The sequence below is a fragment of the Lissotriton vulgaris genome, chromosome 6 (assembly GCF_964263255.1).
Source record: "Lissotriton vulgaris chromosome 6, aLisVul1.2, whole genome shotgun sequence".
NCBI classification, from domain to species: Eukaryota; Metazoa; Chordata; class Amphibia; order Caudata; family Salamandridae; genus Lissotriton; species Lissotriton vulgaris.
The window spans coordinates 128,807,470-128,826,114 of NC_141694.1; the positions used below are offsets into that span (position 1 = coordinate 128,807,470).

The following is an 18,645-nucleotide window of genomic DNA, read 5'->3' on the forward strand; positions in this document are numbered from 1 at the left end:
AGAGTGCCATATTTAAATAAATGTGCCTCTCTCTTTCTCACACAGTGCAGTGCAGCATTTGTGGCTGCTGCGCTGCGCTGCGTTAGTAGGTGGTAAATCTGGCCCTATGTTTAGTATGTTCTGCGGACCACTAGAAAACTTGAGTAGCTCGTACCCTCCACTGTGGCCATCTGATAATAGCTAAAAGAACAACAGCTACAAAGAAAAGTAAAATGCATGTGCAAGTGACCTCTGCTACAAGCTATAAAGATCATTGTGTAGGCTAGGTCAATTAGTACAGTGGTCTGAAAGACCCCCGGAGGTCTGTGACGCCTATTCAGGGGTTCGCGATTATTTTACAAAATTAAATAATGAAATGAATCAATTAAAATGAGTAAAGTATATACAAATAAGGAAGCAGTAATGAACATTTGAGAACTTGTGCTACATTTGATTGTGAATTACACAAAATATCTCGATATTTGAACATTTGGTTTGTGTACACTTGTTTTTGTATTTTTGTGAATTGTTTTGAGGTTCAAATCATAAAAATTGCTTACGTCAGGGGTCTGCGGCTTCTAATAATGACTAAGTGGGGGTCGCAGGATTCCAATAATGATTCAGAGGGAGTCTAGAGAAGTCAAAAGTTTAAGAACCGCTGAATTAGTTAAATAAATATTGATTAATTAATCAATACAAAAATGATAATGTTTCCTTTGAATACAGAGGGTTGTATGATGTTACAACGCGATCCAAAAGATCGTGGTACATCACATCGCATCTTTTACTACACAAAATATCTCGATATTTGAACATTTGGTTTGTGTACACTTGTTTTTGTATTTTTGTGAATTGTTTTGAGGTTCAAATCATAAAAATTGCTTACGTCAGGGGTCTGCGGCTTCCAATAATGACTAAGTGGCGGTCGCAGGATTCCAATAATGATTCAGAGGGAGTCTAGAGAAGTAAAAAGTTTAAGAACCGCTGAATTAGTTAAATAAATATTGATTAATTAATCAATACAAAAATGATAATGTTTCCTTTGAATACAGAGGGTTGTATGATGTTACAAGCGATCCAAAAGATCGTGGTACATCACATCGCATCTTTTACTACGCAAGTCGTTACCACGACTTGCGCTGTAGGGTGCTGGACTTAGGAATAGTAAGATTTACTATTCTAACTCCAGCCTACGTACAGTAGGGAAGGTGTTGGTAGATTTACTATTCCTTAGTCTAGATCGCCCTCCAGCACAAGCCGTGGTAATGACTTGCGTTGCAAAAGACGCGTCGTAATGGCACTGCGGAGTTTTGACAGCGGTGTAAAGGCTGTTTACCAATACAGAGTGCTCTGTGCTCACCTCTAAGCCGCTAGCGCAGTAACTGTTATGTGGGTAAAGTTTAGTCACCGAGATGAGGGCCTTGCTATATAACATTTTCAACGGAGGATTATCATTTCCAGTCCTACGAAGGAACATTACCAAACTTAAGAAGCAACTAATAGAAGTTATTAAGAGTAAAAATATTGGTGCAGAATCCATGTTACTCTCAGGCACCTAACACTCATTTAATGGTAGGTATGTACAACCCTTATTGAAGGTTAAGCAACAATTGTCACAACATGCAGCCTATTGTATTGCAATCAACAACTCATGAAGCCCTCCACAAGGCTCTCACCCCTCTTCTGCCGCATCACCGTGCTCCACAGCGTCTTTTACTCCCTCCCACCACCGGACTACATCTCCCGGCAGCCCTGCAGGTGGGGATGGCTCGTTATTGCATTTTCATGCCTCCCAGTGGAGGCTGGTTTGGGCCTTGCCGCTTTTGTCTGATCCCTGCTAAGGCACTGCGCCCACCCCGAGTCCCTGTGCTGCCTGCCTCTGATCCAGTGCTGCCCGTCCCGGTCTGTGCGCTGCCTGCTATCCCTGTCCTGCTGCCCCCTGCACTGCCTGCTATCCCTGCTCTGCCTCAACTTCCTGCCACAAGCTGACGCGAAGACAACAATAAGAGGCACCCTCAACTACAGACCTCCGGGACCCAGAGTAACGTTCTGTGACGCAATCCCCAACCTCATCAATCAATAGAATTTGTAGAGCGCACTACTTACCCGCAAGGGTCTCAAGGCGCTGGGGAAAAAAAAGGGGGGGGGGTGCTCTTCGCGGCGAGGTGGGAGAAGGATCTGCTGCCGGAGGTTGTTCTTCGGATGCCCGGGACGCTGGCGAGGGAGAGGTCGGCGGAGCAGAGCTGGTGGTTAAGGACGTAGAAGGGGAGTCGTCTGTTGAGGTAGGTTGGGCCGGTCTTGTGGCGTGCCTTGTGTGCGTGGATGAGGAGTTTGAAGGACATTCTCCTTTCAACGGGGAGCCAGTGCAGGCTTCTCAGGTGGGGGGTGATGTGGGTGTGGCGAGGTACGTCGAGGATGAGGCGTGCAGAGGCGTTTTGAATGCGTTGCAGTCGTTTGATGAGCTTGGACGAGGCTCCTGGGTGGAGGGCGTTTCCATAGTCGAGTCTGCTGCTGACGAGGGCCTGGGTGACTTTTCTTCTTGTATCTGTTGGGATCCACCTGTGGATCTTGCGGAGCATGCGGACGGTGTTGAAGCAGGAGGAGGAGACGGCGTTGACTTGCTTGGTCATGGAGAGCGTTGGTCGAGTATGACTCTGTTGCATGTGTGGTCGGTGGGTGTCGGGGCTGCCCCAGTGCAGTTGGCCACCAGGAGTTGTCCCAGGCTGATGGGTTGGAGCCGAGGATGAGGACCTCCCTCATCCCGGCCCCCCCAGCAATCGACTCTCATCACTACGGACTACTTGGTGACCTCAATTTCACCAAAACATCCTTCTTCGCAGTCTCAACTTCCACATAGATTACCCCAACAACGCCAACTCCATCGCCCACCTAGAGAACCTGACCAACATCTGCCTCATCCAAGTGGTCACCAAACCCACACACAAAGCAGTACACACACTAGACCCCACTTTCATCTCCAGCGACAAAATCAAATTCAGCGACACCACAGAACTCACCTGGTCTGACCACACCATTGTTCACTTCACCATCACTGATGCCCAGCATACCATCACCAGGCGTCAGATCCCACTGCAGCTGGAGAAGGGACACCGAAACCCAGTGGTCACTTGCCCTTACCACCTCCCAACCCATGGCCTCAACAGACCTCGACCAGGCTGTCCAGAACTTTGCCACATGGATCACCAACAGCGTCACCCCACCACCAAGAGCCACCAAGAGCAATTGCCACCAACTGGAGATACGATGGTGCACCACTAAGAACCCCACCGACAAAGCAGCTCACAAACTAGCCCTCAGCATATATCAGCGGCACATCAGGGAAGCCCAGAAAGCAGCCATCACCATCCGAGACACCCTCTCAGACTGCTTCCACAGCAAGATCGCCAACATCTATGTTATATGGCCCTTACAGACATTGTCTACATTGCTAAGTTAGCATGAGCTTCGCTGACATAATGCTGCTTTTGCGCATGTTACTACATGACTTTGTTTTTGCAAGACTCTGTTTGTGCCTTTCACATGAGAACGGTCTGCCTTTCGCGTTCTCTGCTAAGTTCCTGGCGTTTAGTCAGAACACGATGTGCAAGGTCGATAAACAATGTCCCTTGTTATGGTCAGTCCCTAGCACCTAGATATAACATGCTGAATACAGCTGCAATGCTGTAGACTCTTGGTTTGATATTACGGGGTTGCATGTTGTTTTAACACACGTGGAGAAAGCCTTTCCATGGAGAAGAGCTATGCTGTTCCTATGATGTAAACCTTACATCCAGGCTTTAAGGTATGGGGTCTGCTGTCAAAATCCCAGAGCTCTTTCTTTATATAAATAAACTTCTTCCAGTCAAGGGGAGGGTGGTTAGATCTTATTGTCCTTTTTTCCACTGTCTTTATATAATGACTTCCCCCCTTTGTAATCTATCGAATTGTAACAATGCTAAGTGTTTTGAGTTTATGCATTTTGCTTCTGGTAGTGGCTCATATACAGTATTGTAGAGCACGATAGTTAAAATAAAAATGTTAACCTATTACTGTGACTCTGCCAATTCTTACTGCGGACAAGTACGCGTGAGCGAGCGAAAGGGTATGTCTTGCTACCGCGATTCCTGAGAGAGTGAGGAATGTTGTGTTCTGGGTTGTCTAATCATTTGTAGCTTCGTGATTTTTGGAGGAGAACGAATGAGACACTATAGCTAGTCGGTTTTGGGATTTTGGGTACTAAGGTGATAGGTGGTACACCCCTATACACTGAGGTCCTGTTTTCCTGTGCATAGATCTGTGTAGGTACAGAATGCCCGCAACATCTACAACAATTTCAACTTCCAAACCGCCACCCTCAACCCTAACGTCCTCAACCAACCAGCGAAAATCAGCCAAACCATTACCATCTTGTCTCCGCTCGCCGCCCTGACCACCTCAGCTACCATGTCTTCCATCCACTCCAGGGCGCCCACCGACCCCTGCCCCCACCACCTCTAAAACCTTGCAATAAACTCAATCAGTACTCAACCCACCAACATGCGCAACACCTCCATCTCCACAGTAACATTTTCGGACAGATGGAAACACGCAGACGTCAGACCCCTCCTAAAAAAAGCCTCCGCCAACCCCAGCGAACGCATAAATTATTGTCCAATCCCTGCTCCCCATCTGGCAAAAGTGCTTGAGAGAGCCATCAACTAGCAACTCACTGAATTCCTGGAACAAAACCACCAACTGGATGCCTCACAATTAGGATTCCATGCCAACCACAGCATTGAGACCGCTCTGAATGCCGCCAGAGAACACTCCTTGAATGAGGAGAAACTGTGCCGTTGATCTTTCTCAACCTCTGCTCGGCGTTCGAAACTGTCTCCCACAAAACCCTCATCAACAGACTCTACAACATAGGCATACATCGAGACGCCATCAAGTGGATCGCCTCCTTCCTTACAGGACACACACTGAGCATCCGACTGCCTCCCTTCACCAAAGACATCATATGTGGCATACCACAAGGATCATCCCTCAGTCCCACCCTGTTCAAAATCTACACGACCCCCCTCGCAGACACATCAGATCCCATGGACTCAACATAATCTCCTATTCAGATGACACTCAAATAATCCTCTCGCTCACCGAGGACCCCTCCAACACCAAAACCAACTTCTGCAACACCATGACGAAAGTTGCAAAATGGATGAGAAACAGCTTCCTCCAACTGAACTCCGACAAAACTGAAGTACTGATCTTCAGGAAGAACACCTTCGCTTGGGACCACAGCTGATGGCCTGCAGAACTCGGACCTACACCCACACTCACACCGACCGACCATGCAAGCAACCTTGGCATCATCCTCGACAGGCAACTGACAATAAAATGACAAGTAAATGCAGTCGTCTCCTCTTGCTTCCACACACTTTGCATGTCAAGTCAAGTCAAGTCAAAAAATTTGTATAGCGCACTACATACCCAGAGGGTTTCAAGGCGCTAAGGAAGGGGAGGAGGATTATTTGTCAAATATCCACGTTTTAAGCTGCTTTCTGAACGCTAGGTGGTTCTGGGTGAGGCGAAGGTAAGCGGGGAGTGAGTTCCATGTTTTAGCAGCCAGGTATGAAAAGGATCTGCCTCCCATGGTGGTCTTGTTGATGCGAGGTACAGTGGCGAGGGCTTGGCTGGAAGAACGTAGTTGGCGGGAGGGGGTGTAGAAGGACAGTCGAGAGTTGAGGCAATCTGGTCCGATGTCGTAGAGTGATTTGTGTGCGTGGGTAAGCAGTCGGAAAGTGATTCTCTTATTGACGGGTAGCCAGTGGAGGTCTTTAAGGTGACCAGAGATGTGTTCGTTGCGTGGGATGTCTAATATGAGCCTGGCTGAGGCGTTTTGGATTCGTTGGAGTTTCTTTTGGAGTTTAGCGGTGGTACCTGCGTAGAGGGTGTTTCCGTAGTCCAGTCGGCTCGTGACCAGAGCGTGGGTGACTGTTTTCCTTGTTTCGGTGGGGATCCAGCGAAATGTTTTTCTGAGCATGCGAAGAATGTTGTAGCAGGAAGAGGATACGGCGCTGACTTGTCTGTTCATTGAGAGTGAAGAATCCAGGATGACGCCAAGGTTCCGTGCGTGGTCTGTCGGGATGGGTGCTTTTCCGAGGGCTTCCGGCCACCAGGAGTCGTCCCAAGCAGAGGGGGATGTACCTAAGATGAGGACTTCTGTTTTGTCTGAGTTCAGTTTCAGACGGCTTTGTTTCATCCATTCGGCAACTTCTTTCATTCCTTCGTGTAGGTTAGTTTTGGCGGTGCTGGGGTCATTGGTGAGAGAAAGGATCAGTTGAGTGTCGTCCGCGTAAGAGATGATGTTGAGGTTGTGTTGGCGTGCGATGGCCGCGAGGGGGCTCATGTATACGTTGAATAGGGTGGGACTGAGTGAGGATCCTTGAGGAACGCCGCAGATGACTTCAGAGGCCTCGGACTTGAATGGAGGAAGGCGGACTCTCTGGGTTCTTCCGGTGAGGAACGAGGTGATCCATTCAAGTGCTTTTCCTTGAATTCCGATGTTATTGAGGCGTTGTAGAAGGGTGCTGTGGCAGACTGTTTTGAATGCTGCAGAGAGGTCGAGGAGGATGAGGGCGACTGTGTCTCCATTGTCCAGTAGAGTTCGAATGTCGTCTGTTGCTGCGATGAGGGCGGTCTCAGTGCTGTGTTTTGCTCGGAAGCCAGATTGTGAGGGGTCGAGGGATTTGTTGGCTTCGAGGAAGGCGGCGAGCTGGTTGTTGACGGCTTTCTCGATGACTTTGGCCGGGAATGGAAGAAGCGAGATGGGGCGGTAATTTTTGAGTTCGGTGGGGTACGCTGTTGGTTTTTTCAGAAGGGCGGTGAGTTCAGCGTGTTTCCAGTCTTCTGGGAAGGTAGCGGAGTTGAAGGAGCAGTTGATGACGTCTCGGAGGTGCGGTGCTATGACGGAGTCTGCTTTGTTGAAGATGTGGTGAGGGCATGGGTCTGTGGGGGATCCTGAGTGGATAGAATTCATCAGGCGGATGGTGTCCTCAGTGGAGATAGGGTTCCAGGCGTTAAGGGTGTTCACGGGGGGAAGATGGTCAGCAGATGGTAGGGTGGGTTGGTTTCCGGGTTGGTTGTCAAAGCTGTTGTGGATGTCTGCAATCTTGTTGTGGAAAAAAGAGGCTAGGGAGTCGCAGAGGGTTTGAGAGGGGGTGATGTCGTTGGAGTTGGCTGAGGGATTGGAAAATTCCTTGACGATGTTGAAAAGTTCCTTGCTGTTGTGGGCGTTGTTGTCAAGTCGATCCTTGAATGCTGTTTTCTTGGCTTTTCGGATCAGTTGGTGGTGAGTGCGGGTGGCGCTTTTGAAGGCGTCCTTGGTGCTGGTGGTTGGGTCTTTTTTCCAGGCCTTTTCAAGGGAACGGCAGAGTTTCTTGGACTTCTTGAGATCATCGTTGAACCATGAGGCCTTCTTGCTGCCAGGTTTACTTTGACGTTTTTTCAGTGGAGCTAAGGTGTCGGCGGTGTTGGATAACCATAGGGTGAGGTTGGCGGCGGCTTCGTTGGTGTTAGAAGAGAGGGCTGGGGAGTTTCGAAGGAGCGATGCGGAGATTTGGTCAGTGGTGATTTTGTTCCAGTTTCTTTGCAGGGTAGGTTGGAGGTGGATGTTGGGTTTTGGTTTGTTGTAGGTGAAGTGAACGCAGCTGTGGTCAGTCCAGAGGAGATCCGTAGTGTGGCTGAAAGAGACATGATTGCTGGAGGTGAAGATGGGGTCGAGTGTGTGACCTGCGATGTGGGTGGGGGAAGTGACTAGTTGTTTAAGTCCGAGGTTGGCGAGGTTGTCCAAGAGGGTGGTGGTGTTGCGGTCGTTGATCTTTTCAAGGTGAAAGTTGAGGTCTCCCAGAAGGATGTAGTCTTTGGAGGGGAGCGCGTGTGGAGTGATGAAGTCCGTGATGTCTTCACTGAATTTTGCGCGGGGTCCTGGTGGTCTGTAGAGGAGGGTGCCTCTGAGTGTGGTTTTCGGGTCGATGTGGATCTGGAAGTGGAGGTGTTCGGAGTTGGCGAGGTTGGCGTCAGAGCTGGTTGAGATGCGGATTGATTTCTTATGGACGATAGCGATTCCTCCTCCTGTGTGGCAGGTACGGTCTTTGCGAGTGATCTTATAGTCTTCAGGGATGGCAATGGTGATGTCAGGTGCGGAGGAAGCATTCATCCATGTTTCCGTCAGGAAGGCGATGTCCGGAGAAATGGTGTCTAGTAGATTCCAAAGGTCAATGGCATGTCTGTGGACGGATCGGGTGTTGAGAAGGATGCATTGAAGGTGATTGGGGTCGGGGATCTGTGCTGTGGGCGTAGCGGAGATGTTGACAGTACCGATGAATTTGCAGGAGTAGCAAGAGAAAGGTCCATGGGTGTGACCAGGAGCGGCTTGGACGCAGTTGGGGGCGCGACCGGGGTTAAGGGCTAGGAGAGTGGCGGCATCGTAAGTAATGCGGGAGGGGTGGGCAATGCGAGGACCAGGGGGTATGGCGCTGGGCGCGGTCCAGGCGCGGACGGGCGTAGACGTGCTTCAGAAGCTTCTGATGGATCCCAACCAAAACCAGAAAGATGGTCACTCAGGCCATAGACGCCAGCTGCCTCAGCTACACGTAGACGGGCGTAGACGGGCGTAGACGGGCTTCAGAAGCTTCTGATGGATCCCAACCAAAACCAGAAAGATGGTCACTCAGGCCATCGTCACCAGCTGCCTCAGCTACAGCAATGCCAGCATCTCCACCCAGCTCCTTAGAAGACTTCAGATCGTACAAAATGCTGCAGCCAGACTCATTCTGGACCTCCCCAAACGAACCCACATTGCCCCCTACCTGAGATACCTCCACTGGCTCCCCATCCAGAAGAGATGCCAGTTCAAAGTCCTCACACATGCCTACACGACCTAGGACCTGCCTACATCAACCATCAACTGAATTTCCACCAAACCTCAAGACACCTGTGCTCCTTTTCACTCGCCCTCACACAAAACCCCTGCATCTGTTGCAGCCTCAGAAAGAGACGAAAGACCTAGCTTTTCGACGGAGACACAGCGCCCAGAAACCCCTTGGGGTGACAGTCTTGCGCTTTAAAATTTCAGTTCGATTGATTTGATTAATGATGTAGCCATTAAAAAGAATCAATATTCCTAGTTTTAGAACATACACAGTCAAAATTGATTGACAAGTACAAAAAACACCAAAATATTGTGCTGCTGACATAACTAAAATATAGAAACATAAAAAGTATGGTTAAAGCATTGGTCGGCCTATTTGTTAAATCAAAGACACCAGAAGTGGAATCATTACAGTTTAGTAGAAATACTGTGTTTCCATGTCAATAAAGAAACAAGCTCTTCAGGTGCTGTTTCTTCAAGAATTACTTCTAAATACTTAGATCCTTCAACAGACTTCCCAGAAACAAAGAGAACAAAAATAAAACATCTTAAGCACTACAGTCATGAATACCACCACTCTTCCCAATCCTTGGGAATTTTTACTACTCAAGCAATAAAGGGTTGCTTGCTTACCAGTGTCACTCTTCTCATGTCCAGAACCTCTACCTACCAGCAACCGAGGAGCAGTATCCTTCATCTTGTTTTTATGGCATTCTTGTTTAAACTATTTTTTTTATTCTCTGGATTTCATTTGGAGCATTGGAATCATTTTTCTTTTTGAATAACCTCATCAAGTTTTTTTAACACATGACCCTTCTCAGGCCCATGAGAGGCAGAGACCCGTAAGTCTGGGTGCCACTCGTTTTCCAACATCTTCGCTTTTGGTATCAAATGATCTTTAAGGGAAAGTGTTACATAATAATACATTGCAATTTCTTTGGCTATGAGCGAAGGTAAAAGCAACCTAGTGATCATTTTTTTGTTGGAAAATCCACACATTCACTACCCCAGTCTCATTACCCTACATTTCCCGCGCTAATTGGTTTCCGCCTGCCATTTCGCCTCATAAGTCAAGACTAGAAGCGCAGTTTAAGACAACAGTTTACTGAGATCATTGGGCAAAGTGGTACATTTCAATCCTTGTCATTGAATCACAGTCCTTATCATAATGAAATATTAGAAGAGAAATAAAAGTGCACTATAAGATTGCTTTTCAAAATAGGGTGACGAGAATAACTAATCCGGACATGTGATTGGAGCCTCTTGTTCAGGACAGGTAAATTCAGGCAGCACAGAAAATGCGACTGCAATCAGAAATAGCACCAAAGCTGGCCATCCTTTCAGTCAGGTCCTCATTGCAGGTGGTTGTTGAGAGATTATGACTAAAATCCCCTTTGGGCTGGACTGTTACCATAAGGAGGAGGGTCAAGACTAATTTGCATATCGCTTGGTCCAAACTGGTGGGCAAAAAAACTATGGATTGGGATACGGCCAGATGGATTGATAGTATCTGAGATACATTCAAGCGTTCCATCTAACACTTTATTGTTTTTGCATTTGACGCCCTAAGTGTGACGGGTATGCCCAGATGTGGGCATACCCAGACTCACTGTGCCACTGAAACCAAGATATACCTGGCTGAAGAGCCCTAACTAGGATGAAATCAGTCCTAGGTTGCTTGTATTCTGGTTCAGGGAGGACCTGACCTGGCAGTTTGGGCTGGACTGTTCCCATAAGGAGCAGGGTCAAGACTGATTTGTATGTGGCTGGTTTCAAACTGAGGTGGCATAGTTGGTGAACAATTATGTATTGGGATACAGCCCTGAGTGATTGCCAGTGGCTAAAATAATTGACGCATTCAATCCATCACTTTGTTGTTTTTTGTAAGTGATCTAACAATGTGAACAGGCTAGACAACATTAGCTATTTTCTTTACATCTGGTATATATATATATATATCATGATATGAGACTTGTATTCAGCATTTCAATCATTCCTGGATGAGGAATAGCAATTTTCACAACATTTCTTTTGGTGGGAGAGATTGGAAATGCTTCATTTGTTAGCCCTTGTTTATACAATCCACGTTTCAAATCACAGAATTAGAATTGAAACCCAGATACTTTTTTTACAAGAATTAGAAGAGGGGTGGTTACTTAGGGTATGCAAGTCTACTAATTTATACACCTTAATCAAATTTTCACAATCTTGTTTAGTTAAACCTTGTTTAAGTGTTATAAATCACTTATCTAGTTGACAATTTCTGTTGCCCTTCTTCATTACTCTTCCTGTTTTAGTTTTTTTCCCATTGCCCCACATTTTGAGCTTGCGCCCTCATAGCTCTAATGTTGTTAGGTGACCATTCTCCGGCAAGGTAACTTCAATGGATTTTAGAAGATCAGATTTCCTGGATATAAACTATGTCGTAAAATCACTTTTAAGAGTTTCTAGCATGCCTTGAAGGTACAGTAACGTATCCAAAAATAGGTTATTAATTGCATTTCAAATATTGACGGTGGGGCTTCCTCAAATCCACCATGCTGCTGAACTTTCCTAGATACATATCTATTGAAATCACATAGGAACCAAGTGTCTTCAGCAGTTCGACTTGTATTTACAACTTCTCAGGATGCAATTAAAGGTTTAAACCATACTTTCCAAAGTCCCTTGCGTAAAAAGCTTCAAGGTATCCAAGATTTCAGCAACACACTCTGTAAATTTGACATCTCAGCATACTGTAAGAGACAGCTTTGTTGCTAATACACCTATAGGCGCTATGCAATGTTCACAGGAATCTTCAGCATTCCAGTCCCAACTTTCTCTCCCATATTATCACTCTTTATAAACCACCCCAATCTGTATGTTCAGGTGATCTTACTCTTGCAACAGCATTGCCTTTTAAGAAATTCAAGCGCAGCGGAAGAGGTTTCAGAGTTTTGGGTCCTCATCTCTGGAACTGGATTTCCATCACCTACGTCTAATTGATTACACTCTTACAATCAGGACGCCGTTATAAATCCATTTATTCTGCTATCAGTCTGATTCATTTTTCCCTCCTCTTCTCTCTGTAACCCATTTGCATTGTTCTTGATCTGTATGGTCCAAGTGCCAAGATGCCATTGCTGAGATTTATAAATAAAAAATCATTTTGAGTTTCACATTTCTTCTTAGGAGCTGACTCCCTTGCTCATTGTTCTGTTAAAGAGATGGTGGCTGCTGCTGGTGATGGACCTTGTTTTGTTCCAGATATAAGGTCACCAGAATCATGACTGAGTTCTCGAACATTTTAAAGTGGAGTTTACAAACAGCACATCCTTAAGAACTCCCTCATTACAGCTTGTGCATGTAGGATACAAAGTTACAGGATCTGAGGACGTGGGATACTATCTAGATTCCAGGATCAAAATTCTGAAAGTCACAGTGAACCTGAGCTATGGTCATCAAGAAGGGCTAGGATGGAACACTGAAGAAGATTCACCTCCAAGATTCTTTTTTTGTACTTGGTTGGACTGTCTTTTTTTTGTAAACCCACACTCAAAGCCTAACACTGATTCTGGTGTCCAGATAAAGCAGTGCCTGTAGGTGGATAATGGACTTGTGCTGTCTGTGTTCTCCACAGAGTCTTTTGCATGATGCGTAATGCACCAAAGTACGGTCACATGGATCACACTGCAAACTCACACCCTCCCACTGAACCACACCCAACTGTGAAGAATGCTACTCATCGGAAGGCGCTCTGGTGCCTTGCTTGGGTTATGAACCACTACATAAATGTGACCTCATTACAGTGCAGTCCATTAGGCAAGTCTAACCCTTTGATTGGGTGTTTGCCAGATTCTCTCTCCAAGCGCCATTTTTAACTCCTCACCCACGCCTACAAATCCCTCAACAACATCAGACCCAAATACCTCAACAAGAGAGTTTCCTTCCACATACAAAAAAGGAAACTCCGCTCCGCTGACTGACCTCGCCCTGGCAGAAGTCTCCGGATCCGCAGAACAAGAACAGGCGAGAGAGCCTTCTCCTACATCACAGCCAAGACCTGGAACCAGCTCCCAGTGCACATCAGATGCTTCCCAACCCTGCGAACCTTCATGAAGGACCTCAAAACCTTGGCTCTTTGACTGATCTGATCCGGAGCTGCTCCTACCCCATGCGCCTTGAGACCCTCACATGTGAGTAGTGTGCTTTACAAACCCTTGATTGATCTATATTTATACAACTATTCTAAGGCAAGAACTTTGAACCTTTGAGGGGGGTATACTTGGGAATCACAGCGTCAATCCACACACCCGATACATCATTGTAATCGTCAGGGTGTGCAGATGGACATAGGTTATATAAATTATAAAAATATGAAATATTTAAAAAATGTACCTTAAAAAAAAGTAGTCCCTTCGAAGTAGCGCCGGCCACGACGTGCATGCTGACGTCAGGAGCGCGTGGAGGAGCGGCGTCCAGGAGCGCGAGGAGGAGCGGCGGACATGGCGCGGGGGAGGAGCGGTGACCAGCGGCGGACAGGCGTGAGGACCGGCGGACAGGCGGGAGGAGCGGTGACGAGCGGCGGAGCGGTGAACTGAGGAGCGCGGGGGAGGAGCGGCAGCTGAGGTAAGGCTCCGGGGGACCCACGGAGCGGTGAACTGAGGAGCGCGGGGGAGGAGCGGCAGCTGGATTGAGGCTCCGGGGGACCCACAGAGCGGTGAACTGAGGAGCACGGGGGAGGAGCGGCGGCTGAGGTAAGGCTCCGGGGGACTCACAGACAATGTCGGGGCAGGTGGGGGTCGGGGCAGGCAGGGGACGGGGCAGGTGGGGGACGGGGCGGATGGGGGCCCAGGCTGCTGGACAATGTCGGGGCGGGCGGGGGTCAGGCGGGCGAGGTCCCGGGCTGCTGGACAATGTCCGGGCGGGGGTCGGGGAAGCCTGATTGCTCCCAGACAAGGTCGGGACGGGCTGCTAGTTGATTGATAAGATATCCAAATGGTGTATTTTACAGCACTACATTGCTGACCAGAATATTTCCGCAACTTCTAAGAATCATGATTAAAATGCACAAGCAAAGACATTTGCGATGCAAAAGAGACAGTTGCAACACAGGGGTTTGGAAAACACACGGTTTTGTAATGTCTTTGGACGTGTCATATTGCGAAGACTCCCAGCAGCCACATTAGTTGCCCTCCAATATTTTTCGAAACCTTTCCAAAGTCAGGCGATTCATTTGCGAACTCTGTGCTTGTAGTTCGCTGATTTCTCCATGAGCTCCCCAATTCAGAAAAACTTTGGAAACTTACCTCTTCCCTCACCACGGGCTGCTCTTGCCCTCTCCTTAATCCCTTTACTCCCGTTTCAGCTCCCTTTCGCCCCTCTACCACCACATGCAACCTCACGTTGATCCAAATTGTTAATATCTCTCTTCTAGTTAAGTTTCCTTCAACTGTTCTTTGTAAAGGGATCCTTTATCCATTGGTGTCTCCTACATAAATAGAAATTCACTTTTACAAAACTAGATTGGTTGAACTCGACAGAACAAAAACGCTTATAAGAGGCGATTAAGCTCTGACAGACTGCAGGCGGAAAAGGACAACTTTGGAACTGGATGGCCACCGCTGAAATGTGGCGTGGTCATAGGCTGCATTGGCACTGCCTTCTTTAAGCTCAGTCAACCAATGCGCAGCCCCTTTTGGAAACACTGTAAGGCGGACAGATTGGCAATGGTAACGCCATGAGACCAAAATGTCTGATAAGGGTTGTGTTTTTCTACTAAACTACTATACCATATCTATCTCATGGTCCCTTTGTATACAAACTATGATAGACATTCTATTTGCACATTATTTCTGTTATTAGCACTTTATCAGCTATAACCACTCCGTAATATTTAAGTCTAACACTTTACTAACGACGAAGCACTTTACAGCTCTGTATGTTTGCTACTCGTCGCTACTATTAGACTATTGTAAAAAAATTGCTTTAACGCCATTTTTATGTATTTATCTATTTGTGAGCAAATGCATTTTGTTTTCTCGTGATCAGAATATTGTAGATTTTAATTAATCACACAATAAAATGTACCAATATAAATACCAATATCATATTGGAAATGTTTGTATTTTATTAATCGAAATATATAACTCTTGAAATGTCTTTAAGTGGTTTGCTCCTCTGTTATTTCTACAGTTGAATCTAGTAGCCCCAGTGACGGTGTCCTAACACCACCTGTCCCACGATCCACCTCCCAACGAACGCTCAATGCACTGAAACCTGTGCCGCCTATACAGAAGAGCCCGACCCCACAGACCAACGGAGCAGTGGAAAGTGGCCAAGAGGCTGCCTCAGAGGACATTACCAGAGAGAAGGAGGCCACAGAGGGCTACAGTGACCAAAGTCTGGCTCCCAAGGAGGTAACTGATGTAAATCCGGTAGAATAAGGACACCTTTTATGGTATGAGAAGTTCATCAAATTGTTAATGACGCAATGATGATCAAGATGATAAAACAATTCTTCTCTTTCTCCCTAACACTTAATTTCAATCACCCGATAAGCTGAGCTCAGTCCTTGAAAAAGGGAGGGGGAAGTGATAAATATGACCATGGGTGTGCTCTGTTAGGGGATGCAATTTTTGAGCCCTGGTGACATAAGGTGCCTGTTAGACCTGTTAGCCTTTTGGGTGGTCCCTCCTATTTATTTATTTATTTTTGTCCCCTTTTTTTGCCTCCTAACTCCTTTCATTTTTATGTCCGCTATAATTTTTGGTGTTGTCCTTGGGGTTAGGTGCTACCTTATCCCATAGCTTTTTGAGGCCTAGGTGCTCTGGTGACTACAGAGACACACAAAATGGTGGCCTATAACTGCCACATTTTTACCTCAGGGACCTGAGCCATAGGATTACACTGGTAAGGTTCTAGAACCTTCCAGCTGGTTCCAGTAGCCTGGGCCAAGTCTATAAAAGGGTCAGAACCAGGGCGGCCATTTTAGAAGTGACCAGAGCGCTGGAGTAGAACCTGGTCAGGAGTGAAGCGATAGCGTAGGGAGGAAGGCGCACTTCTAGGGGATAGATCGACCCTTGGGCCGGCTGCTCTACTTGTTGACGTGCCCCCTACCTCTTGACTAAGCCCTGTCATAGTTATTCCACTACTAGTTCTCCAAGTCTGTCAGTGCCCTGAGAGGAATGTCCCTAAAGTGTTGGTGAAGGACTACAAGAACCTAGCTGGGGAATTCAAAAGGGAGAATAACTGTCCCTGAAAGAGACTGCGTGGTTCTTTCTCCCCCCCCTTGCCTTCGTGATCTAACCCGAGCTGCCTGCTTAGAGAGGAGAAGGAGAGGATCTTAACCTCCACCGCTACTGTCCCCGAGTGTCCTTTGAACCCAAAAAGTTCGCGAAACGGGTCCTACCTGGTCGGGACTAGTAGCCTGGGACTCCATCACCAGATTGCTGTGACTCAATCATGGGCCCCCGCTGAGGAGATTCCGCGGGAGGGCCCAAGTTTTTATCAGCAGAGCTGCAAGTTTGATGAGGCGGAGTCGAGGAAGACGGTGAGAGCCGACGCATGAGCGCTGGGAGAAGGGGGCGGGCATCAGCAGAGCAGTCCTGCGTAGGCAACCCCCCTCCCCCTCGCTGACAGCGCAGCCGAGGGAAACACAGAGGGAGACGCGGTGAGGTTCCGGGCTAGTCAGCTGCAACGAACCTGTAGCGCTGAGGCCGGGAGCGTCACCTAACAGCTGTAGCGAGTTCAGCGGAGGCCGTGCGGTCGAGTGAACTGTCCGGGACCCGGTAAGATTGTGGAGAGAAGTGTGGGGTCCCAGGGGCTAATCGGGCCCCGTGGCTGCTGCAGGAGTTGTGGGTGGGTGTAGAGAGTCAGGTTTTTCCGGCTTAAACAAACTAACTGTCAGTGACCGGTGACTCTGGTATTACGGCCAGGCACTGGGAAAACCTCCGCCTATCATCCTGCGCCAATAACAGTACCTTAGGGAAACGTGACTTAAGGTTTTCAGTACTTTCCCGGCACAGTAAAGTCACCTGAGAGAAAGAGATTCCTGAAGGAAGGTTACTTAACCGCTATTGGAAGCTGAATTAATAGGGCTGTTCTGGGCAAGTAAAAACCTTGGTTGGGAGCGGGGTTCTCTTACGCAGAGTTACTTAAAGCCTAAGAATGACACAGAGATATCCTGTTGAACCACTGGGGGTATAAGACCAATGATCTTGCTGCATGTATTGATCGATTATCTTGCCTGTCTTTATTCAGATACTCATCTGTTGAACCAAGGTACTAAAGGGCTAAGTGTGGAATATTTGCTGAAAATCTGTAACCTTCTACCAATAATAACCTTGAATTCCCAAGGGTAAGGTACAGCTGTGTATAACTGTAAGGAGGCTTGATATTTGCTGGTTATTTCAACTGAAACAGTGGAATATTTACTACTGATAGAAGGTGTAAGAAGTATTATTGAGCTCCTCTCATTTGGAGGAGTAATGTGCCATTATTGCTAAGTGTAAATGTGCCTAAGCTAATAATCTAATGCAAAGCCAATTAATGAACAAAATCTAAACCCTGCTAAGGAACAAAGAGAAACTACAGAGAGTTTTTATAAAACAGATCATATTTTTCTAAACTGGTGTAGCGTCATTCTTTTTGTGGATGGGCGCTGAGTTACTGTATGCGGTGTGATGCAAGCTTAACACAATTTGTCTCCGAGTTTAGTTTTACATACTCTGTGCTAAGCTACCCTAGTTGGACTGGGAGACCTGAGCTACTCGCTGGTGACATCTGCCAATCTGCACCTTCTGAGTTTAAATCCCAGCAGACCAGTTCAGTCTTCCAGCCTCCAAAGATCTATAAAATAAATAAATCTAATTTGGGTGAAATTAACACGTATTGTTTGCAGGTGTGCAGACACCCCTATTCTCACCCACTAAACACAGATATCTAGCATTCAGATAGCACAGGAAGAGGTTGTCCCAATAATTTGGGTTTAATAAGTCTATCCATAGCACTTAAATGCATTTAGTAATTAGGAATAGCTTCTGTTGAAACAATGAATTGGATCTGTTTTAAGTATCATGTTTTTTAATGAAATGAAATGAAATTAGGATTTCTAAAGCGCACTACTAACTGTAGGTGTCTAGGCGCTGACTTCCAGGGGGTGGACCAATGTAAAGAGAACATCAGACAACGGAGTGTGTGGTACCGGTAGGTGATAGTACTGAGCTAGTTGTTAAACAAACCAGGTTTTAAGGGCCTTGCGAAAAGTAAGCAAATTAATTGTGGTTTTTAGCGTCAGAGGCATTGAATTTCAGAGCTTGGAAGTGGCTACTGCAAAAGCTCTTGGCTCACCAGGTGGCTCTTCTGAATTTACATACAACCAGATTAGCCTGGGAGGAGGACCTTAAAGTCCTAGAGGAGATATATTGTTGAATGAGTTGTTTGATCGATTCAGTACCCACAAGATGAAGGGCCTTAAGCCTTGGAGACCGATTGATAATTCCGTATTCCTAAAAATAGTCTGGTCGCTGCATTTTGGACCATTTGGAGCTTGTCTAGAGCTTTCTTATGGACAGGCAGAAAAAGCCCATTGCAGTAGTCAATTTTTCACAAGACCAGAGCAGTGATCACTGCTTTACATAGGTCTTGAGGGCTGAAAGGGATAACCTTCCTCAGTGATTTGAAAATAAAGAAACACGACAAGGTGATGGCATTAGTGTGTCCTACAAAGGAGAGTTTTTCATTGGACTTCCAGATTTTTCACCTTAGGTACAGGA

General features: G+C 46.9%; 1 protein-coding gene across 3 annotated transcripts in view; it reads left to right on the forward strand.

Annotated features, from left to right (window-relative positions):
- Positions 1-18,645, forward strand: part of TOGARAM2 (TOG array regulator of axonemal microtubules 2) — a 477,994-nt gene that overhangs the window by 231,455 nt on the left and 227,894 nt on the right. For all 3 annotated transcript variants that reach the window (XM_086926146.1, XM_086926144.1, XM_086926145.1), the window contains one exon: positions 15,065-15,288. In XM_086926146.1, coding sequence (XP_086782272.1) covers positions 15,065-15,288 — 224 coding nt within the window. The remainder of the gene's footprint in view (positions 1-15,064; positions 15,289-18,645) is intronic.